This window comes from Epargyreus clarus, unplaced genomic scaffold (assembly GCF_041222505.1).
Source record: "Epargyreus clarus isolate Ecla_fem2 unplaced genomic scaffold, WU_Ecla_fem_2.2 ptg000034l, whole genome shotgun sequence".
Taxonomy (NCBI): Eukaryota; Metazoa; Arthropoda; class Insecta; order Lepidoptera; family Hesperiidae; genus Epargyreus; species Epargyreus clarus.
In genome coordinates, this window is record NW_027332239.1 from 11,127,867 (window position 1) to 11,153,103 (window position 25,237).

Consider the following 25,237-nt stretch of genomic DNA (forward strand, 5'->3'; position numbering starts at 1 on the left):
TTTTGTTGATACAAATTAATTATAAAATGAATATAATTAATTTTCATAAACCAAAAGTAGACACTTGCAAAAATATTTAATGATATATTTATCAACAAAAGAAAGTTATTGAAAATGATAGAGCCCAGACAGATTTACCCTCTACAAACATTTCAGATCTTCATAAGAATAACGCCTTCCAAAATATCCTGTATCTCATGCTGGAAACGAACTTACAGTCACAAAATTTCACTGAAATTGCTAGAGTGAATACAGAGATGAACACAAGAGTGAACAGCAACCCTTGATTTATATAAATTAATGTACTTCACTACATAGTATAAAACAAAATCGCTTTCTCTGCCCCTATATCCCTATGTATGCTTAAATCTTTACAACTACGCAACGAAATTTGATGCATTTTTTTATAGATAGAGTGATTCAACAGGAAGGTTTGTAAGAATAATACAAGCATAACATAATAGAATAAATGTAGTTCAAAAAACTAAAAAACACATTTTTATGATTTCAGATTGAAAATTATTTTCTACTTTTTAGTTGATTTTATCATAAAAGCGTGTTTTTTAGTTTTTTGAACTATATTTATTTTATAATTTTTTAGTATTTGTTGTTATAGCGACCACCATTATGCTTCGTTTGTAAAAAAAAAATCAAGTGTCTATCTATTACGGTTTAAGAGATACACGAACAGTGATACACCCAGTGATACACGAACTGACAGCGGAGGGTTTCGTTTTACCCTTTGAGTACGGAATCCTAAAAATCATTCTACAAGATGGCATTATAGATATGTTTCAGTATATTTGAGTTATAGGGAAATAACATTATTATTTTTCAAAACTAAAAATCAATCTATTAACTTTGCGATGAACTTTCTGTAAGGTGCTTGAACAATCTCGCCTCGAAAATCGTTAATCCTGAGGATGTTGATAAGGACAATGGTACAAAATTATTAAAATCGTGTATTGTCATCGGTTTTTGATAATTCTTCCAAATTTTGAATTAAACTGAACCTTCAAAGTTGACAGAAATCGGATTCAAAGATTCCGTTGCTTGTTACATACATACATACATACAACCCAAGCTAATAAAAGCGTGTTAGTAAAAACACTGATAATTTTACAGATTTCGTAAATACATACATTTTTTGGGCTTACATTGCAAACGCTGGCTGAACCCTACAAGATTAATCAAAATAATGTTCTACGGTATTGTACATATGGGCGGCGAGATATATATGAAATATATGATGTATATGAAAGTATATTATAATAAGTACTTACAACATATGGTGCGGCTACACCTTGCTCCTCGCTCTGCTCCTCGCGCTGCTCCTCGTGTTGCCGCGATTAATATTTCTTACAAAAAAGCATTACAAATATAATAACAAGTACTTTAGGAAAAAATACAGTAGGTAGGTACATATTCAGTCTTCGCGGACTAACTTTAATGTAACTATCAGTACATAAGTTACAGTCGAAGTAATCAAACAGCTATTATACATAATGATTGGTTATTATGTATAATTAATTAATTACTAATTTGTCCAGACAATGTGATAAATTAATCACTTTATCCGGCTGTTATGTATAACAGCAGGTTAAAGTTAGTCAAAGTAGTAATATGTTATTTTATGACATACAATTTTAGGGGATTCAAACTGGTCGGGGTTTCATGGGTTTTCATTATATTGCGTGGGGACCTAATTAAAAAAAAATGTGGCCAAAATTACTTCTAATAACGTTAATGGTCACTAAAAGTCCCGTCAAAATCGGTCCAGCTGTTTTGGAGATCAGCCATATCAAACAAACATACAGACGAAAATCTGAATATTTGATATTAGGGTTCCGTACCCAAAGGATAAAAACGGAACCCTATTACTAAGACTTTACTGTCTGTCCGTCTGTCTGTCTGTCCGTCTGTCTGTCTGTCCGTCTGTTCGTCTGTCCATCTGTCACAGGGCTATATCTCGGGAACCGTAATAGATAGACACATGATTTTTTACACAGGATGCATAACGGTGGCCGCTCTAACAACAAATACTAAAAATAAAATAAAGTTGAATATTAAAGGGGGTCTCCATACAACAAACCGGATTTTTTCGGCATTTTTCGATCTAACTGTAAAACCGTACTAGGAAGAGGGTTGAAATTTTTACAATCCATTTACTAGTATAACTGGTATTATAATAAATACAAATACAAATAAGAACTATGAAACATGTTTTAATGTAGTTATTTTAATTTTATTATACGTTGTTTACGTATCATTCATCACCACCCCAACGCCATCTATTGTTGTTTCATGTAGCTAAGTATTGTTGAAAATAATAAAATTAATAATGGCGATGACGATCTAAGATCGATTAATCGGAGAATCGATCTTTTGGAGCAAAAAAATCGATTATTTTAATCGATATTAGTAAGGATTGAATAGTAAACTATGCATTTGATCAAGTGATGATCTTTAGCAAAGTTGTCAAGAAAGTTTCAAGAGTTGGTACGAGTACGACCAATTTTCGCCAGATGGGGCCACTGTCATTCCAATGAAGGCACGAATTTTCAGTTTTATGTATGTTAGTATGTCATATTATTTTCTTTTAAACGCGGGCGAAGCCGCGGGCAAAAGCTAGTTTTTAAATAAGTATACAATTTTATTTCGACATTACAAACAGACACTTTAATTTTATTTACCTATAAATAAAAGCATAGTCAAAAATACCCTGTATTTCTTTAAAATAACTTTCAAGGAGAATTACAAAAAAATATAACTTTAAATCAAAGGTGTAAATGAAAAAAATATTGTAATCAATTTTAGCAATTTATTACACCATTATTATACAAAATAAATCTCAAATACAATAATAATCATCGTTATAAGTAACACAACCAAAGCAAAACATTAAACATTGGATTTGAGAGATACGTTTATGTCACGGTAGGCCCAAGTAGTATCAGCCGTAAATGCATAAAATATAGGTTATTTTGTATGTATCTAAGTACGTTAACTAAGGTATGACTTGGCGGTTAATGTAACACTTATCATTGGCAGAAATAGACAATCGCATACTGGCGCCAACAATCCCGCTAACACCTTCAGCATTCACATCCGGCACTTTTACAGAAAGCTAAGTTATAAAAAAACATCTAAAACTGTATACATGGCAATATTACACGAAACAATTCAAGCTATAGTAGCACATCGGTAAGGATCATGGCTAATCGATAAAGTGCTTCTGTTTCAATCTATCGTATATTATTACGAGTAATCTACATAAGTCAATTGTATTATTTTAAAACAAAACTTAGTAATGTCAGAAAGTATCGGCGCGGTCATGAATTTGTTGAAGTCAAATAAGTTAACGACATATTTTCGACACACAACAGGTATATTATATTATATAAAATTGTAAAAACCCAGTCGTTGGTTATTCAAACGCTGAAATATTAAAGGAAATGAGTCAACTCTTTAACATGGTCCACCTAACGCTCAGTATAAAAAATTAGCTAATGAGTAGATTAGATATGTGATGTGTTAAAATACATAAGACATATTCTATGACGGCGGAGGTATATACGAATATATAACATTTAAAACACGACCGGAGCCGCGATACATCATCTACCTATCACGGTACGTGAGAAAATATCACAAGTTATTATTAGTACAATGTCCGTCCGTCATGAACAGTAGGAGCCTACACTAAAGCGTATATTTTATAATAGTAATAGAAGTACGTGTTTGTATATCTACAGGATTACAAACGATATTCATAGTTTGACCAGACACATTTTTACCCTACGTCCATTTTATGTGCGACATTATCGCATAAATACCGCATACATATTAAATATTAATGCTTGCTACATTACTATTTCTATTGTAAAATTGATATTTAAAATTCCATCAAAATATAAATAATATTATTTAATGTAAAAAAGTAAATTAAAAAAAAAAAAAAACAAAGTAATGCGTAGCATTTTGGATAATATCGCACCGAAAACATACAAAATATCACCGTTTTTACTTATTGCCATTTTGTCATATCCATGCAATCGTTCTAGAACATTGAACAATTTAAAACAGTATAGGATACAAAAGTAAGTATAAATATATTAATGTAACAAATCATAATAATAATAGTAGGTAAAACACAAGATTTTAAAAACTATAGAAAAAGAAAACCTAGCAATAACAAAAAATAGTTAAAATAAAGATGACAAAATGAAACAACAAAATCTTCTATATACAAAACAGTTACAAACCATGCAATGGATGCGACAAATAACAATGTTTACCGAAACAATTCCAATTTGACAAATCCGTAATCGGCTCTTCACAATTCCTACACTAATCCTACTGCGGTTACATGAAAATATCACGTCGACGAATACATTTCATTCCGTTAGTACAAAAATTACGATAACTGTTCGACAACACGTTTGCTATAAAAGTTTTAAAGCGTGCTTCTTAACATTAATTGTATCAAATCCTTTCTACAATGTTTCAGTAAAAAAGTACGAAAGAGCTGAGGTTGTACAAAATTTCTAATTCTATTTATGAACAGGGAGAATCGTTTCTCTGCTCGATGGTCGGCCGCGGGGCGGTCGATCCGGGAGTACGAGGCGCGCGGGGGGCCGGTGGGTCAAAACAGGCCGACGTCCTTTTTCATATTCGTTTGCTTCCAAGCCGGGAGCGCCGAGAATTCTTCTTTGGTCATGCCGAAAGCCTCCTAAATTCGACATAACGATAATTAGTTACGTGCTCACATTATTGTTCTATGGGTATTACTATAACGAGCATAACATAATTCTAACGAATTACTGTGCTAAATATATAATTCAGTGCGATTTCAAGGGTGCCACATTTATAAACGTACGTGCGTACCATCTCCAAGTATTATTTTTATACAAGTACCTCTATAGCCTGATTCATAATTAGGTATCCAAAATGTAAACAAAGAAATGTCATTGTCAAAATACAATTACATGTATTGCAAAACTTAATAAATTAACAAGAAACAAAAATTTTAATAAAATCAACAAAAACAAAATCTTTAACAACTACACACAACTTAACAAACGTGCTTTGAAAACGTGAAAACATTCGTGTTCGATCTCGATCACGAAAATTAATAACATCAGCTACGAAACTTATAAATAGCGGCACAAAAAATGTTTTGAATCCCGATTGTGTTACAATTATCACACTTTAATTTTCTACCATAAACCATGTTCTTTATTATTATTACGGTGTGGAACGAAATTAAGGTAACATAATTATTAGAAAATGTGAATTGATTTTAATTTATTTAGATTATTACTTTAATATCGTCAAAAATAGGAAACTACCATTCGTAACGTTGTTTCTCAATAGGTCAACGTTTGTTTACATTTTGGAGACGTAACCATGAATGGGAGCACAGTCCCGTACGTACCAGGAAGTCGGTCTCGGCGAGGTGCCGCTCGAGGTGGTGCGGGTCGACGTGGTCGGGCAGCGGGCGGCGCTGCAGCGCGGCCAGCGGCAGCACGGCGCCGGCGCTGCGCAGGCGCGCCAGCTCCGCCGCGCCGCACGCCGCCGCGCCCGCCTTCAGCCCCAGCTGCGCACACACCGCCACCTCACCGTCACGCTCCACCCACACGTTCGTACGACGTCCGACCGACTTCTATGCCCCCTTAAGTTTGTGCAACGTTTAGACGCTCGCGAAAGACCCACCGCGAGACTTTGTCCTAGTGCACGGTCAGTTTTTTTAATGTGAACGAGGCCAGATCGATCTGTCGAGCTCGAGTTAGTTGTATAAATACTCGTTCTAACCCATGTATGTGTGTCCCCGATAAGTATCTAAATGCTGCATAATATTGAAAAGTAACGTAACGCTCGTTTCACATAACATTATTCTCCACGTTTTTGTGCAGAACTAATGTTATTGAATGAAGGAAAGAACATAATATGAAATAATATATTATAAATACTACACAAGTTAAAATAGTTAACATGACATTAGTACTGCAAAAGACGGTGTAACTAAGCATTTTAATTAAAAAGTAATCAAACTTTTCAAACAAATCGCGTAAATTTTGACGCGCATATAAATACAGCGGATACTGCACATTTCATACAATAGTTGACTTCGTCACCAATATAATATTTGGCCTATGAGAACAGCAGTCTGTTGTTTTAAACGAATGCTAATCTACCGTATTTTTAAATTGAATATCACAAAAATGTACAGTACAATGCCATGTAAAACCAAACCAAGATATAAGATCTTATAAATCCAGGTTGCAAAATATTTGACTTTCCACGGAGGCAGCTAGTTGAAAATAATATAGCGTACGTTATTACCTAAGAGGGCAAATCTACCGATGAGTTTTATTAAAATCGGTCGGATCGTTTTCATATAACCCAAAAGGAGGTGAAAAAATAATGAGCATCAGAAATCAAGGAGCATAGAAGATCAATTTTTATGTATATTATTATGTGTACATTATACAATATATTATATACAACTAAGAAATATTTATGCGATACAGAAATCAACAACCTTTATTGTAAAAATCTGCGCAACGTCAACAACCCACAAAGTACTAAGTTTACGATACTACACTTCTAGTATATGATTGTAATGAAAAAAAAAAAGTAAATGAATCAAATGCAAAGAATGGAATATAAAGATTGCCTAACAAATTACAACTGAAAACCGATATAAGTGACATAAGTGTGAACATTGATATTCTAGTACACACACTTATCCACACACATCCGGTTTTCATAATATTTTCTGCATCATATCTCATATTTTTGATAATGCACACATCATAAGCATATTTTCAACTGATTATCAAAACACATTATTTACAATTTTATATACATATGATATACATAACCACAACCCGTGAGCTTAAAAACTATGAACGTGTTTTTACACTTATAATTATAATTTGTACTTGTTTGATTTTCGATAATTAAAAATCAATAAAATATGTTAAAGAAAACTGATATAAAAACAAGTTTTTTTTGTATCAAAAATGTTATAAATTTCGAATGATTCATTATTTGCAGTAATAACAAGAAGTGGATTTTCTATGATGGGTATGAGGATAGATTTATTCACTATTCATATTAGATCAATTCACTATTATCTTTGAATTTAGATTGAATTGTATTTATCATCGTAAGGCGCGGTCCCACTAACAACTATAGACCATTAGATAGTGAGCTATTAACTGTTGCAATTAGCTCATCAGACTATTTACAGCTACTAGTCAATAGATCTTCAAGGGACCGCGGCTCGAATGTGTCGAGGCTCGGTTGCGTCGGGATGCGTACCGCAATGTTGGCCTCGGCGGCGTCGTCGTGATCGGTCCAGGTGTCGAACAGGTCGGTGAAGGGCTGCGGCTCGAGGCCGGCGGCCACGACGCGCACGGGCGCCGCCGCGCCGCCCGCCCCCGCCCCCTCCCCGCCCGCCCCCGCCGCCGCCGCCGCCGCCTCGCCGTACGCCGCCGCCGTGCGCAGCGCCGCCGCCCGCAGCGCCGCCCACCGCGCCGCGAACGCGCCCACGCCTGCACACGAACACACTTAGATTCCAGAAGGAGCGAATACGCGTGCGTCGAACATAGCACACGTATAAAATACGCATGTAAATCGCATGCACTTTGCCAAATTATGTTTTACTATTATATTCTACTAGTATTCAATATTAACGATATTATACCCGGTTTCTAAGCAAAATCGATTTGCATACAATTAAATATTTTTTGTATGTCACTGAAATCGGTTCGCGCAAAACTCGTACAGAAAGAAAACAAAGAAAATAATTACAATGAAGTAGTTTTACGTATTAAACAAATAAACTATCAGTTTTAAATATAAAATATAGCACCGTAAAAGGAAGTCTAACTCAAAACTTTACATCTAAATACTCAATGTTAAGAATGTCACAACTATAAAGGATTCGCATAGTAATTTTTCATGTAAAACGTACCGGCGTTCCTCTCGGCGGGCTCGAGCTCGCCGTCCTCGCCGCGCGGCCACCAGCCCTGCCACAGCCACAGCGCCGCGCCCGCGTCCAGCAGGAACAGCGCTGCAACACACACAACACATCATACACACATCACACGTTATAATCAGTAAAAGTCACTTAACCTATATGATTACCGTAGTATTACTACTGTTAAGGACATTGAAGTAACTAACGCACGCATCTGTGACGCAATGTAAAATTCTGAAATTTTAGACAAGATAATTAAATAGTTTTAGACTTCAGCAGTAATATCGCCAAATAGATTTCTGCGTAATTTCTTCCGGCAATGGTGTACTGTTGAATTCAATTACACAATAATCAACTCACATCTGATTAAAGTTGTACTTGACATCGGCCACAAACGATGTTCCGCCAAGAATTAAGATATAACGTCACGTGTAACGTTTCAACTCTTTCCACGTCCCTCAAACCTGGCCACTACTACTATAGGGATGAAAAAGGCGTTGCGGTGGTGTCTCCGGAAGTTCCATGAAGGGTTCTACCGATCTCAAAACAAATTTAACAACATTAGACGTAAATATCCGTTTCCTACATCTGCTCCTTCAACAATCCGTAATCCATGAAGGAGCAGATCTTCAACAATCCGTAGCGCATCGACTAACCGGGCTGCGAGGCGGAGTACAGCTCCTTCTGCTCGAAGGGGAAGGGCGTGACGAGCGTCTCGTGGCGCAGCGGCGAGAGCACCTCGTGCGCCTCGAACTGGCCGCCGAGGTCGGTGAAGTGGAACAGGCGCGGCGAGCGCGGCGCCGCCTCGCCCTCCGCCCGCGCGCCGCACATTATGGAGTTGTACGACTGCTTGTTCGCGACGCCCAGCGCCTCGTACACCTGACATATTGTTATTAGAAAACTAGCTGACTCGGCAAACGTTGTGTTGCCATATAAAAAAATTTAAAAATCTGACAACGAGCGGTATGAATAATGATGAAATGACTCAAATAGCAATTAAAAAATAGGGGTTGATGATAAAAGAGTAAAAATTTAGGGTTGTATGTATTTTTAATGCCACATTATAGAAAAATAAAAACAAAAAAAAATGTTCAAAAATTAAAAAAAATATTTAAGGGTGAACAACCCTTATCACTTAGGGGTATAAAAATAGATAGTAGCTGATTCTAACACTTACTGAATATGCATATAAAATTTGGTGAAAATCGGTAAAGCCGTTTCGGAGGAGTACAGTAACTAACATTGTGACACGAGAATTTTATATATAAGATAATTAATCTGCACATTTTTATATTTTTTGCCAATCAAAGGTGTAACTGACAAATTGAATATTTTGAGGGCGCAGAGATTGTCAAATTAAAATATTAAGGCATGTAGCAGCATAATGGATGATATATTTAATACGTACCTCTTTCGGTTCCTCGCCTTCCTTCACCTCGGTAACCTTAACGTCGGCCACATTTTCGCCGAACAGGTACCTCGACTGTCTCGCCACCATTTTATTCGCGAGCTCGACCGCTACGTTCTTGGTGTGCTTGAGACTCCGAGCTCCATGCCAGATATACAGGCATGCCTTTTCCGTGTCGACGAGAATTAAGGAGCCCCGGCTCCTCAGCTGCCTCACCGAGCACGGGACTTGTAGCAGGTAAGCCTCATTGGCCAGGTTGCCGCGCGTAACGAACAGCCTGTACCTATTCTTATCCGTGTCGCGTTTGCCTTGATGGATAACCAGCCGTCCCTGGAAGAGGTTTAAGAAAGCCGGCGGTTCGTTCCCCTGCGCCACTCGGACCTGCGGACCCTTTTCCTTATCCAGCTCGACCGTCAACAGGGCAGCTGCACCTTTCTCGTTAGAAGATGCATCCTTGCCCTGCCAACAGAAGTACGCACACCTATCCCTTCCGGTCACGTTGTGTTTCGAAGGTTTCCCGTTCAATTCCCGACCGGAAACCGTTATCTGGTACTCCCATCTGATAATGTAGCTGTCGCCTGAGAAAAATTCGCAGATTTCAGCCTCATCTTCCACTTTTTGATAGTCGTACTCTTGTATCACCCACTTGCACACTGATTTTGTTTTTATGTCGTAGTGTCTCATAGAGTCCTTATCGTAGTAATGTGTTCCGCGGCCGACGTGAGATCCTTCTAAAATGAGATCTGGATCCTGGTACTCGTTCGACAACATCTCCTCCGCATCACACGGAGTTATCTCCATACTACTGGACTTGTTCTCCTGTGGTTTTATCTTAATGACTCTGCTATAGTCTGGCCAGTCAAGGAATTTTTCTTTGAAGAGGATGGTTTCCATATGTTGCGTTACTTTGGATAGTATAGCCCATTCCGGTCTACTCTTCGATGATTTGACCGTTGCATTTGAGTCGCTCCTAGCGCCTTGATACTCAGCGGCGTTCAACGGGTTGATATGGCATTCCTCGTAATTGTAGCCCTCATCGAACAATTCTTGAGCCAGCTGCGCCGCACGCCTTCGGCTTTCTAGGGGAACGTTTTTGCCGTACCAGATGTACATTTCCGAACCGAAGTCGAAAACGATCACCTTTGATTGATGCAACATTGCAATCTTGGGCACTTGACCCCAATACTCCTTTATGGGCACCAGCTCGTCATCTATGACTTCGTAGCACATGTTGGTTTGGACGATACAAGATTCGAATATCTCGTCTTCGTCAGCGGGGCCGGTCTCGACTGGTTTGTAGTTTTCGATCTCCTCGGTGACTCCGAGGAGAGACCAGAACTGGTTCCAGTGTTTGTTGGAGTAGTTCTTTAATTGCTCGTCGATCTTTATGATACCAGTAGAGTTCTTGCATCCAAGATCTTTCGTGTTGTAGATGTGAACCGCTATGTCTGTGCTTCGATTTCTGTAAACATTAAAAAATATTACAATAACTTATTAAATTAATGAAGAACGATAGTTATTTATACTGTATGCTTAAAACTTCTATTTTATGCATTAAAATTTTGTTTTTTTTTTCGGTAACAAATAAAAACAGAATGCGTATATATGTGTGTCATAATGGTCTTTAATATCATACAACTAACCTTTCGATGACATTGGCGTACAATCCTATATACAGGAACACCTGATCCGAAGTGACCAGAAGGAAACAATCACCTCTGTTTACATTCGTATGTATTGGTTCCACCAGCCTTGTCTATAAACAAACAAATATTTGGTCAACATTTTTAAGAAATTAACACCGATAACCACATCACTGATATTTAAACAGATAAACTACTTTGGCTAGTTACTATTTTTTTTCATTAAATACGCCAAAGAAGTTTAGATGTATTTCTATTCTCTTAAAGAAATGTTAAAGAATTTCTTACGTGTATAGGTACATGAAGTATACAATGACATGTCCTATTCTACGACATGTTCTCCAGTACTAATCGTTTGACGAATTTGAACATAATATGGTTTCGTTCGATTCGTCTAAATTTTGGGAGTACATGTGGGCTACAATCATAAGCGTATTTTTGTTCGTATAATAGTGTGTAGTGGAGTCCCTCTACCATAGATAAGTATAGATATCTCACCGCCTTGTAATTGAAGGAAACCATTAAATGGCTTAAACGGCTGACAAATTTGTCTGTCTGTCTGGTATAATTTATGCGGAACAATGCCGACATGTGCAGTTAAGTGGTGCAAAAAAAATGGCTGTCATGGTGTAATGTATGCGGAACAATGCCGATATGTGCACTTAAGTGTTGTAAAAACACGAAATCGAAGAAAAACTGCGGAGAAATATCGTTTCACTCGTAAATGCTCTAAAAACTATATATTTTTAATATTTTTCAAGCACGAAAATAGATGACAGTGACAATTTCAATTGTCAAAACTGGTTACATTATCTAGTTAGGAGCGAGTAACGTTAACTAATGTATGCCCCGCACAACGTACCTGCACGCGGCGGCGGCCCTTGACGTGCAGCAGCAGCGGGCGCGCGGCGGCCGGGGCGCGCGCGGCCGCGCTGCGCAGCGCCACGCTCGCGAAGTCCTCGCGGCTGGCCAGCGCCGCCAGCGCCTCCGCCGCCAGCCCGCACTGCCCCGCCGCCACACACCGCACCGGCTCTGTTCAACGTTAACGACATGCAAGTTTTCGTAGTTACCACCGCCACAACTCGCCTCCGACTCATTTCTGACCCCCTCTTGGGCATGGGCCTCCGAGTTACGACGGTTACGTTAGTTAATTTTATCTGGGGTCGATTGCAGGTGTCCCTGGGCACGGTAGCCGCTTACCATCAGGTGGACTGTTCCTCCCGTATATAAAAAAAAACTCTTCATGTTTAACAGATATCTTTTATCACAACTTTCTGTCTGTGCTGAAAACCTTTAGTGTGCTAAGTATCGGTAGCACAGAATCCGTGTCACAAGTTTTTGAATTTATAATCAACATCAGATTAGACATTACATGTTAGATGGTGGTAAAACCCTTAGTGGTTCGACTTCGGCGACACCACCGCTACACCTATTTCTGCCTAATAACAGCAGTGTTAGGCGCTGCTGCGTTCCATTTTGAAGGGTGTGGCAAGGGAGACATACTTTTCCGAGGCGTTCCAGCTTAGTCCTCATCAGGAATATCTAATCCTATCTGGGGTTGATTACGGATATCCGTTGGTGACAGTAGCAACTTGCCATCAGGTGGACTGCATGCTCGTCTACTACTTCTATATTATAAAAAAAAGATATCTATTTCACGTAGGTGAAACGCAACAAAAACACGTGGGGGGTGTGAACTCACCCTTCTCCCTGGCGAGGTGTTCGCGCGCGGTGGGCGGCGGCGGCACGTACTCCTGGCGCAGGTCGGTGCGCGCGGCGAGCGCCCGCAGCGGGTTGCGCGACGCCGCGTGCCGCCGCTCGCGCTTGGCGCGCCGCGCCCACTCGTGCGACAACCTGCGCGCGACAACGCGAATGCCGTGACTTTTACCTATACTATACCGATGGCCGACTTTGGTAACTCGGTCAGAAAGTGTTGGAACCTTCCGTTCAAACGCGAAATCAGTATATGGTTATACTTTCACTTAAATTAATGAAATGAATGAATGAAATATATTTATTTTGTATAGGCCAACGGCGGCACTTATAAATTGTCAGTTACAATATTTTCTTAAACTACTACCGGATCGGAACGCGACCTCTACTGAGAAGATCCGGTAAGAAACTTAGTGGGTTTGTCTTTTTTTGAGAGATCGTAGAACCAGTTAGGTTCGACCGGGGAGGTACCACCTACCGATCTATTTCTAACGTGAATTCTTGAGGTTCGGTTGGTTTGGATGCCGCCTAAACCATATATCAGACTCCAATAGTTCTCGGAAGTGCCAACACATCTGAAATCGGCCTCAGATAAAACATATTATGTATGGAGTCGCGTCCATGTTAGGGTTCGCGTCAAGGTTAGGTCGACTCACCATTAAGTCGACTGTTAATTCATTTGCCACTTCAACCTTATAAAAACAACGGACTTATTGGCGCAGACTATACTAAGATAATATAGGTAACTAAGCGAAACATTACAACTAATTAAATTCAGAAATAATGAAACATTTAAAAAACACCGAAAGACAAAGTATTAATTTAATATAAGATAATTATTTATAAATGACTTCTTACATAGAGAAAGTAGTTGTAATAACATTCAAAAAGTGCTCTATAAAGAATCTATTTTGAATTAAAAAAATGATTTGATTTGAAGTCTTTCCACGGTTTCATACCAACGGTTCACAAGGATTATATCTATGTAAATAAGTTTAGATAACGCACAATTGCCTAGATGCGCTGTCGATGGCGTCCAGGTCGACATCGACGTTGTCCACGGGCGCCTTGTCCTGCTGCTCGAGGGCGGGCGCGAAGAACGCCTGGAAGGTCTCGTCGTCGGCGCGCGGCACCCGCACCGGACACCCGGACTTCTCGGCGCCGGGGGATATCTCTTCTTCTATAAAACGTCAATATTAAATTAAAGAGAATAATTTTAAAGGGCCACCTTTGGCATTATTTGTGGCATCTACGACCGCATTACCCACATGTTTCTGCCTTTTACGAGATAAATGTAGATAGTGATGCGCTGCTTAATTTTACTTTGAAGGATGACGTATAATACAAATTCATGAGCCCAGGCTCAGTCTAAGACGGGTAGTTACAAAACAAAAATGGTTATATGCCTACAGGGCTATGTTTTGGTATCGTGTTAAAAAGCAGCCCAAGAAATTGTAATAACTCGAAAATTAATTTTGCGTGGATACTAACTCTCGTCAAGTCTGCTAATGCTCTCGCTGACGGAGTGGCTCCGCTTGAAGGACTCCCTGTCCGGGCGCGGCGTGTCCTTGGGCTTGGCGTCGACGGCGGCGCTCATCACCGCGCACGACGCGGAGCGCAGCGGGCCCGCCGCGAACCCGTTCGTCGGCGACGTGGGAGGCTTGCGAGATCTGGAAATGTAAATGCTAAGTATTAGATAATAGTAATAATAGCACACACTTTTGAATATATGTGGTGAATATTAGTAATAAGATTGTATGCAAAAGATCTTCAAGGATTTGAAGGTGGTGGAACCCTTTGTGATATGACTCCGGAGTCATCACCTAGTTCTGCTTAAACATAGCAGTGTTACGCAGTGCAACTGATCTTTGACCAACCTGTGATCAAATCTGTGTAATTTTATTTGTCAATTATAGATGTAATGTGGAAGGCCTCTTATTTGCTACTTTTATATAATAAAAAAGCGAACGGTAATGGTTCCGCTAAGTATATAATTCTTTCATAACAATATAAGTTTGAAGTCGAATAACTGAATCGTCTTCAGTCTATAACTGAAGTCGAACGTATAGACAGTGTCGAAAAGACCAAGCGTCGCTACATCGTTGCCTAGGACGCAAGTACTACGGTAAATGATAGCAAAGATATTTTACCTGAACTTGTTCGGGGGCGGCACTGCGGGCGTGATGACGGGCGACGCGCAGGGCGGCGGGGTGGCGGCCGGCGGCGGCGTCAGCGGCGGCGTGGCGGCCGTCACCTTGTCGCGCTCCAGCCGCCCGGCAACCGTGAACATGGACGCATCGCTCTGCGGCACGCGTTTCCGCCATCCCTGCAAAATTCAAATATAAACAGTAAGAAAAACCAAGAATGATCCCCTGAAAAATGCAGTATAACATATTTCTGAGTTAAATTTTATTAACAATGCGCAGATACGATACGATAACTCATACTTTCAGTTATTATCAATACAAGGAATCTGATAATTTGTTACAGGTAATAATTACACATAAATAAGTATAACTCATGAAAGTCCTACAATAGCGCCCCAGTGTATTCGAACAACAATACTGTTTTGTGTAATAATTGTAATAAGATATATAAAATAATCTATACACTTTATATTTTTGTAATAAAGCAAAGAATATATTTCAGGATATAGAAATGTATGTTTATCACTTTTGAAATGCTCTTAACTGTGTTTATAATAATTGTTACCATGGTGTGATAATGAAAACGTTGTATTGGCTAGCATAATAACAAATATTGCTGAGCAACCAGAGCAACTTCATTTTGTTATCTACAAACATATGTTTTGTTTGATATTGAAAGATATTTTAGGGTTTTGAACCCAAAGGGTAAAAACTTAACCATATAACTAGAGTTTGACTTCTTATTGGCTATTTTTTTTAAGTTATAAGTCTACTTGTTAATGTGATTCAACGTAAGACACAGATGTTACCTTTATCTAGTGTCAAATATTGTCCATATTTGTCGACAGACCAGCAGTTACAATATAATCGCTAGTACGAGGAATTGCATTAAACATTTTGTGGTCACTGACTCACTCCGGTTAGGGTTCAAATTACTCATTTCGATTATATTGTGTCGAGCTGACAAGAAAAATCTTTATGGAAATAAGTAAATGAAAATAAGCTGTCTGTGTATACGGGATCTAAGAGGCAATATAATTGCTAGTTTCACTAATAAAATATCCCATCGACTTACATACATTGTCCCCATTTTAAATTTCCTTTTCCTTTAAACTACCTACAGCTTTTGCAAAAACCAAGGAAACTATGCGCGAAGGTGCATGTGAATCAAGGAATTAAACAAGGAAGAAAGAAAGTACTTCCGGTCACGCTAATTAAAAAATTGTTGAAGTAAAGGATATAATTATTTCATCCTTGATATTTAACGAGTAACAATTCAATGCTAATGTGTTTTCATTAAAATATTGTTTAATACTTTTAGTTTGCTTACATTTTTATTTATTTTTTACTGTCAAAAAAATCTATAAAGGCGGCCTATCAGTTAATTTCAAAGTAGATGTCTCCATAGATATAGATCTTACAAATGCATGTTTTCTGTTACACTTTTAACTGTTATTATCTTCTGAAATATTAGAGAAATAATTTTAAAATCGGTGTTATAATTTTGAAGTTGAGTACATCATTAATTATGATACGGTACCCACTTACTTCATTTATACTGAACTCACGAAGAGGACACTTCATTGTCATAATTTGTAGATATTTAATGGAAAGGATATTACGTTTCCTTAGGTAGGTACTTCAAAAAAGTATTTTTTTTATAAGTATAAGTATAAAATAAAATAAAGACAAAATAGGTAGGTATTCAGGTAAATGAATACAATGAATCAATTTCGAAACTTGATTTGAACGCGTAAGCAGAAAAGGTCATGTAGGTATTTACGCAGCATTCCAAAGAGCCTATTGCATTAAGTACTTACATATGTTTTAGTTCGTAATTGGCGTAATTCGTAATTTTTAGGGCTATAACGTACCTGGGATGCTGTTTCTAATTTGTTCCGTCGATCTGCTAAGATGTTGGAGCCCAACTCAGTGTCGTCAATATGCACTTTTTTCTTTTCATCCACAGACGCGTTAAGAGATTCCTGAAACAATTAAATAATAAATTAAGGCACTATTTGAAATAATTTGCAACTTATCATATTTATATAAAGACCAGCTGACCCGGCAAACGTTGTGTTGCCATATAAATAAAAAATTGTTAAGGGTGAACATTTGAACAACCCTTATCACTTAGGGGTATGAAAAATAGATTACTATCTACCGATTCTCAGACCTAAAGAATATGCATATAAAATTTGGTGAAAATCGGTAACGCCGTTTCGGAGGAGTACAGTAACTAACATTGTGACACGAGAATTTTATATATAAGATAGTTTATAATGTAACTTTCAACTAATTATTCTGAGAGTCGCATAATGGTTATAGCTCAATAACAATTATGGAATAAAAAATGTTATTTCCTAAAAGTGCGGACAAACAAAATTATCTGTTTCATTCATCCTTAAAAAGCATGAGATAACAGAATTGTAATAGTTCACTGCATACTCTGATAGTATTACATACATTTACATCAAAGGTTTTTATGTTCAAAATTATCTAATCTAGTGTATCTATGACAGTGCACTGACACGCTTTATAGCGTAGAATAGTGTGAAAGATTGCAATCAATGCCATCTTCCTTGCAGCATGTAATTCAAACCCTATTGTTACGTGTGTGCGTAATTATAAGTTGAATCACACCTACTGTTATATAAATCATAATGAAATTTCACTAAGTTTTATAGGCATATACATAACACATATTATACATATGCATTAAGTCTTAATTTACTAATGTGTAGTTATTATACGGAAACACAAAATATCGAAATGCAATGTTCGATTACGATTATTTTTCACGGGCATCTTCTACGCAAATTTCTTATTTACAGTCAGTTGATTACTATATATGTACCTTACTACTCGTATATCCTTCAGTTTACCATATCATACTGATTCAGTTTACCATATCAATGATGGCACAAGAGACAAGGTTTTCTCAAAGTTTTGTTCAATATATCTAATTAAATAAGAAAGTCGGTTAAAATACATGCCTGAACATTGTCGATGGTGTCGATATCAAATTTCCTAAAAACAGGTTTCAAACCCTCGGTGTTTTTTGTTTTCAACTTTAGTTCTCCTATTACTGATCCGAAATTAAGTCCAGTTGGTAGTCCTGATTGTTTTTGCAATCTTCTCAATAATAAAGGTTTACTTTCGGATGTCCCATTACATTCAATAAATTCTGAGTCTCGCTCAGCAGATTCATGTGTAATGTGAGTCGTTTCTTTGTCTTGCACAGGTTTATTTTCTTTATCTGCAGAATTATCCACATTTGAATTTTTTGTGCAAATGTTGTTTTCATATTGTGAGTCAAATGCTTGAGCAGACGGTAGTGTTTCAGATTTATCTAATGACAAATTTTGTATGATGGATTGCAACTTGTCATCATTTAAAACGGTCTTTTCTAAGAATTCTGCAAACCTTTCCTTCGGTGGGCTGTCTCGTTTACACAAATTTTCAACGCCATCATCTTCTCGTTTCAATAATATATTAGCAATGAGATTTCTCTTATCATCAAAATCGTATTCAAGTTCCTCTGATTTTTCTGTTAAGCTTTCAATTATAGGAGTAAGATTTTTAGAAGAGGTATTTATCTCAGAATAGTCCACATTGTGCTTAGATAGATTACCTTTTAAAGTCACTTGCATAGGCGACTTAACAAATTCGTTTTCTTTTAATATGGTTGTGCACTCTTTGTTATTATTTAAATTTAATGAAGCGTTCTTCTCTTGCTTGCCGCCAAGTAAAAATTTCCATATTAAGTATAAAAATGCCAAGAATCCAATTATCACTTCGTAAATCATCTTGAATATTTTTTCAATCACATCATCTGACTAGAATAAGTTCACTTGCAGATCCTTGGAATCACGCACTATTAACTGATAACGAAACATTAATTGTTTTTGCACTTTTAAGATCCACACATTGTTAGCGTTCGCGATATGTTCACAACTGGCAAAATATAAAATATTCAAAAACAAAATGCAAGATAGTACAACACAAGTAATTATTCGATGTGTTCAAATAGCATTTTCAAAAATAAGGAAACATTTATGGGAAATACATAATACGACCGCGAAGAGTTATTAGCAAACGCAAACTGACGTCGAACGAACCGAGCCAAGCGGTGTGGACACAATCTGAATGATTCAAACGCAGATCCTAGTGCGTTGGAAAATATCTGCTGGCATATGTATATTAAATACACATGACGCATCGTATGTGATGCGAAGACTGAGAATTGTAGGTGTGCCGAAACCAGTACCTAGTGGTCAACACAACCTTGAGTATTAAAAAAGTAAAATAAACAATGGTGTTGTAGAGCACTTAAGTGAAATGTAAATAATAAATAAAATGAAAAGCGGCAAAATAATGGTCATGGTTATAAGAAGACACGATTTTGAAAAAAAATGTTACTACAAATAATAAAAAAATAATAGTAGCGATAATGTGACAGGAGATAACAAGGTTGCAATAGGATTCCGTGTGCATATACCGCAGACAATGAAAAAAATAGATACAATAATATATCTAGTTGTAATGTAATACGAGATCAATTCTCAATGTTAACTGGTTACGTCGGTTAAGGTATTAAATATTTATACCGTACATGACAATGTCAGTGAATAAAAGGGCATATTTTGGATAATTACATCGTTTTCCTTAGTTTTGTCCTTCCTTCCTTTTCAACCTCTTAATCAGATAGTTCTACGTAAAGCTCAATAATAATTATACAATTCACATGATGACAGCATAAACCCTGACGGCAAAAAGAATGTAAAATATATAAGAACATTTAAAATTTTGAAAACAAAGTAAGCAATCCTTTGTGTAGTATGTATGTCTATACTATTTGTATTGTATTGCTTTACCGTTTACTTAAATACTTATAAAATGAATAAACTTATAAAAAATAATCCAGAGACTTCAGGGTTTTAAAGCTTATTTATAAAAGCAAAACATGATTCAGTCATATATTGAAACGAAATTATTACATAGCTATTTTCACCGTGAACAGTTTAAATGTCGTACAGGTCACAAGGAAAATCATGAGTGTTTTCCTCACATTGAGTTCTCTTAACACATTTAAAAGATGAACGCGACTTTCCTAATACGTAAAGTAGTCCCTGCCTTAAACGGTTTATTGCAAAAAAGTTGAGGCTAAAACTTAATTAAACGCCAGACGATATATGATGACAATTTGGAACAGCTATGCGTTGGCAAAGCTTAAATTGTTTACACATCATTTTTATATCGGTTAATATGTAAGCTTCGTTTCTTATAACACACGGATATTGCTTGTTGTAAGATATTGATTAAATTTCGACTGGTATATCACTTAAATAGATTCGAAATCAGCGGCATAAATCCTTAAAATACTGTCACATCAGTAGTCGCAGGATCACGAAATGGACTGACTCCGAGATTTGGCATCCAAGAAATTGGCCTATAGTTGTACCTCTTTAGAATCGTTACTTACAATATTTTCCGTTGCATACAGGGCGATGATAAAAAGATGTCATAACACCCATAAAATCTATATTGATGTTTATTAGCCGACGATACAGATATAGGAAACGATTGACGCTGAACTAAGGTCACGGTATCAATATCTGCCCACTCGTGTTTCTTTTATTTTATACACGTAGCTTAAATTATTTTTATTTGAAAGCTTTTTAAAATAATCCCTAGTATTTCGAAATTGTTGTATTTTTGTTACGGTTTATACATCGTAGATAATAAATAAAAAATTTGGTAGTAATTTATTTTATCAGCGCTTTGGAAAAAAAACCTGGTACGAAATGTAAAAGTTAAATAAAGAATCGGCCACTTCTTACAAATTAATTCTACTGAAATAATTATACGAAGTAAGTAGTAATTATACAAACGTTCTCTAATCTCTCACCCATCTGCTAAAATGACGAGACGTGACCGATACGATTAACATTTAACATAACAATACTGACGATTTTTATAAACCGTTCAAAAGTATATAAGTTAACATGTAGCATAGACACCGTCATAAGAAAACGAAAGGATCGAACAAGTAGGTTAAAATATTGGTAAGAAGAACTTTTCGATTAATATGCGACTGCAATCTAACATGTCTAGAGATTACAAATATAAAAGATCCTTCAATTACTAAATTATCATAGCCAAGAGACCGACCTAGTTATTTATTATTTAGGGCTACGTCCTCGTTATAAATACTGCACTGCTCTCAATACAAATAGCGTGCTTGTATTAAACAACAGTAACAGATAATGACAAAAATAAATATACCTCAACTAAATTGATTTTCATGTATTTTATTATGATTTGCATAAGCAATCCTGTTTGGTTCCGTAAAAGGAGTGCATTTATCAGTCTTAGTACAAGTGTAGAATAGGTCAATGTTTACTGCATACATAATAAGCAGCAGTAGGTTCACTTTAGAAACTGTTGACCCCAATGTTTATTCGCCCAACAATGCTTTGTAACTGATATGGGCAAGGTAGAAAGAGTGTAAGTAGGGTGTACGCACATTTAAAACAGTATAATTATCTTACAAAATTCAACTAATTTAATTGTTTTAAAACAATTAAGTTGAAGTGTTAAAAGTTTTAATAGAATCCAGCTTCAATAAATGTCTTATTTTTTTGGTTTCATTATCTATACTAAATCGTCTACAAATCTATAGTTTCTAAGCTTTATGAAAAGATCAGTCCTTTTTTGTTTACCAGGGGGAAACCTTCAAAAGGTACCAACGACGACGTGGGAACGACGCTGGGCTATGTGGTATTTTTACCGCATTAAAACCCCCCCGGTGGCCGTCCTCAGCGCTTGGTGGAGAACTCCGGGATCTCCGATAGAACACAGCCGGAGTCCTCCGAGTGCGATGTGATATCGGGCTCTGCCTTGGGGGGAGCAGTTTACGCTGCTGCTGGCCACACACACCGCCGTCCTTCCCGGGTTTGCTTGCTGGACGCTTCGAGCTCCCACTCTTGCCGCCCACAACCCCAGAAGCCCCCTTTTAGTCGCCTCTTACGACAGGCAGGGGATACCGTAGCACTATTCTAGTCCCGGGACTACAGGGACAGGACAGATCAGTGCGATGTCAAATTTCAACCTAAAACTGATGATACCATCACTAGCTTAAAAATGGATAACATTTTTCTAGTATACAGATACAAATCCAAATTTTGTAATGTTTTGATAGAATTAATCAAACAATAATTTCTGCATACTCAGAAAAAGAGAGCGAAATTATCGATAAATTATCTTTATGTCACGTAATGTAATAAAACTTGGATTTTGCAGATCACACCATCTCCAATCGAAATATTAAGTTGTTAACCTATCTCCAATCTAATCTGATAAAATTGCAAGGCTAAATTTAGCTGGTAAGAATTTTCTTAAACACACTAGCGGCAGATTAATCTGTGATAACGAACGATAGTGATTCGCTCAGAAATACTACACGGACAGACGTATAGCACTAAACTCGAGAATAAACACAATCATTAATCTCAATTGAAGAGTGGAGTACAGTCCAGCAATCAAAACGCTTGCGTCCGATGAATCATCTTAAAAGCTTGCACGGACCACCATAAAACCTTAAACGGCGACGCGGAGTATTATAACTAAGTTCCAACACGCACGTTAACACTACCTATTAAAAAAAACAATTAATTCCACCGGCGCTATAGCCGCGTGTACGTTCGAATGATCCGTTTTGTCGTGAAAGCTATTTAAATTTTTTAAAAGCAGATTCACGTAGGGTTAACGCGGTCGGCGCGCGCGCACGTTGACCGGCCGTCAAAACAACTGAGTGGCGACTGCGAGCGCTAGGTGCCAACCAGTCTGACCGAACGGATGGGTCATTGTCGAGTGCGTGCAACATAAATAACACTTTTGGTAAAATATAATATGCACTATCATTAACTTGGTCCGTATAATTGTGCCGATTGTAAAGTAACAGGATTCTGACGAGGATATCCACAACGATTATCCATATTATCGCCGATAATTGTTTGCTAGAAAATTGTTGTATGGCAGTTAACGCATTGAAGAATAATGGATACAAAAAGTTAATAGGCACGAGAAATAATTTTAAGCGATACCGATCGTTAGTTATAACAATTTCTTCTCTAAATATATAAGTCGTGTTGTCTTTGATTGGCTATAAATGTTTAAAGAAAACGTAAAGAAAATTCTGAATACTTCCTTTATTGTTTTTGAAATGATCATTAATGAGGAGTTTTATAACAAAAAAGTATTATCATAAATGTAACACGCTAAAATAGTACCACAAAAAATCTTCCTAAAGACTCATAAATATATCTAGCGAATGACTAACCACAACATCACATGGCTATTTAATAAAATTACGATCTTAAGGCATATGTTATTTGACATGACTGTTTCAAATTTGAATTTTTTAAGTACCACACCTAATCCTTGCTTTTGGGCGTTCAACGGTACGAAAAATTATGAAGTAGGTAGTATCATTTTTTACCATATTTTACAATGTTCAGTATGGGGAATTTGAATTTGCTGTATAATGAGCATAAATCTTGTGATTTGATTATTGCATATCTTTTGTAACTAATGTAAGTAAGTGCAGTAAAGTTAAAATTCAAGATCACCACTGCAATTATGCAAATATAAGGCCAATAATAGGCGTATTATTAAATAATTTATAACTTTACAAGCACACTTCATTGCATAATTAGATATCTCGTAATACAGAGTAAATTCCACTCAGGAATGTTGACGCTAATATGTACATAGTAACCAAACCGGGTTTTAATATAACTACATACTATAAGAATTAAACAAAGGGTTATCGAATTTATTTTTTTTATGATATTTTAGAGTTCAGACTAATTTTTCAAAATATATATTTAGTATAAACTACAAAAGCCACCAGAATGTGTCCAATTGCTATTAGAAATACGTTTATTTTATTTAATCTTTTCAATTTTGCATTGTTACGCTTTTTCACCAAATATAATGACGTCCTCTTTTTAGCAGAGTATAAAAATTCAAAACAAAAAAGTATGTCATAATTATACTTATTTGGTAAACTCGCACATGTGAAATAGAAAGGCATTAAGATGAACGAACATTTGTTCGAAACCATATGTTTTAACTTATTGTAATATAACAATATTTTCATCGCATTGGGAAAAAATATTAATAGTTCTACAAAGAAGCTAGTACCAAATGTATCATCAATCTATTACTATCCCATAGAGTGAGGCGAGTTTGGACTATAGTGCTTAAACTTAAAGCTAGTCTAATAATGATATGAGGTCTATTCAAGATATCTGTTCATGTGTTTGTCACTAGGATATGTAATCTGATTAATTCTATGTATAATCGGCAAAACCCATTAAATGATCAACAGCAAAAATAATTATGTATTTCCAATTTCTCTTACAAAATGTGAAAGCGAATCATATCATACGGACAAGAGGAAATTATAAGAGTTAACTTTTTGTCATTTGGCTACGGGACCCTAATAAGGAACTTTGTACAAAGGTGAATGTCACTAGTGAGTCACAACTGCGTATTAGGGTTAGTCTTAGTAATGCAATAAAGAATGTTGTTCTAGATTGTTTCTCCATGTATAAAAATGTTTTTCGTTGTCTTGTATATAATATAAGACAACGAAGTACCTAGATTCGATTAAGTCACTATAAAGTTAAAGGAAAATCTATAAATTGTTACGTTTAGAACTTTGCATAGCACAGTGCGCGCACGAAGGAGTGTGAGATTTGGCAGCAAGTTGAACTCCTATTAGTATGAATACCTGTATAAAATTGCACAAATTCATTTACAAATACTCTATAACGATGTTCATACTTTCAATGACACAGCAGAGTATAGCGAATTTATGTTAGTATACAAATAAAATGCGCATGTTTTAGAAGTTCCCGTGTTTTTTGCACTTTGGCCACTTTCCAGTCTATTTTAATAACGGTTAGTGACCACAAATACTTCCAGACGATGTTTGATTCGCGTTGGGAACGTGTCCAATGTCGGTGATTAATGTTTGTGATCAAGTCACCCGGAATAAACTTCTGACAAGTCATAATATTGAAAATAAAATGCGGCATATTTCCAAAATATCAATGAATACACAGTCACAGTGAAAGTTAATCGAATCTGAGTTGTTCACTAACGGAGAAAGAAACACACACCCAGACTTGTCCAAACTCCCAAGGAGAGTTATTGCAAAAGGACGTAGAGGAAAGAAATCTGCGAACTTGTAACTTTACCTGCCCTAAACCAGTCCTACTCGTACGCGTATGCCGATCGTGACGCTAAGGGCCTAGCTATCTGT

General features: G+C 36.9%; 1 protein-coding gene across 9 annotated transcripts in view; it reads right to left on the reverse strand.

Moving 5' to 3' along the window:
* Positions 1-2,801: 2,801 nt before the first annotated feature.
* Positions 2,802-25,237, reverse strand: part of Svil (Supervillin) — a 224,932-nt gene continuing 202,496 nt past the window's right edge. For 8 of the 9 annotated variants that reach the window (XM_073091492.1, XM_073091491.1, XM_073091489.1 and 5 more), the window contains 13 exons: positions 16,776-16,886; positions 14,905-15,080; positions 14,246-14,424; positions 13,763-13,934; positions 12,744-12,895; positions 11,904-12,073; positions 11,042-11,154; positions 9,399-10,860; positions 8,647-8,869; positions 7,985-8,083; positions 7,330-7,562; positions 5,438-5,599; positions 2,802-4,732 (listed from right to left, as the gene is read on the reverse strand). In XM_073091492.1, coding sequence (XP_072947593.1) covers positions 4,646-4,732; positions 5,438-5,599; positions 7,330-7,562; positions 7,985-8,083; positions 8,647-8,869; positions 9,399-10,860; positions 11,042-11,154; positions 11,904-12,073; positions 12,744-12,895; positions 13,763-13,934; positions 14,246-14,424; positions 14,905-15,080; positions 16,776-16,886 — 3,339 coding nt within the window. In that variant the 3' untranslated portion in view covers positions 2,802-4,645. The remainder of the gene's footprint in view (positions 4,733-5,437; positions 5,600-7,329; positions 7,563-7,984; positions 8,084-8,646; positions 8,870-9,398; positions 10,861-11,041; positions 11,155-11,903; positions 12,074-12,743; positions 12,896-13,762; positions 13,935-14,245; positions 14,425-14,904; positions 15,081-16,775; positions 16,887-25,237) is intronic. The other variant, XM_073091490.1, reaches the window with a different exon arrangement.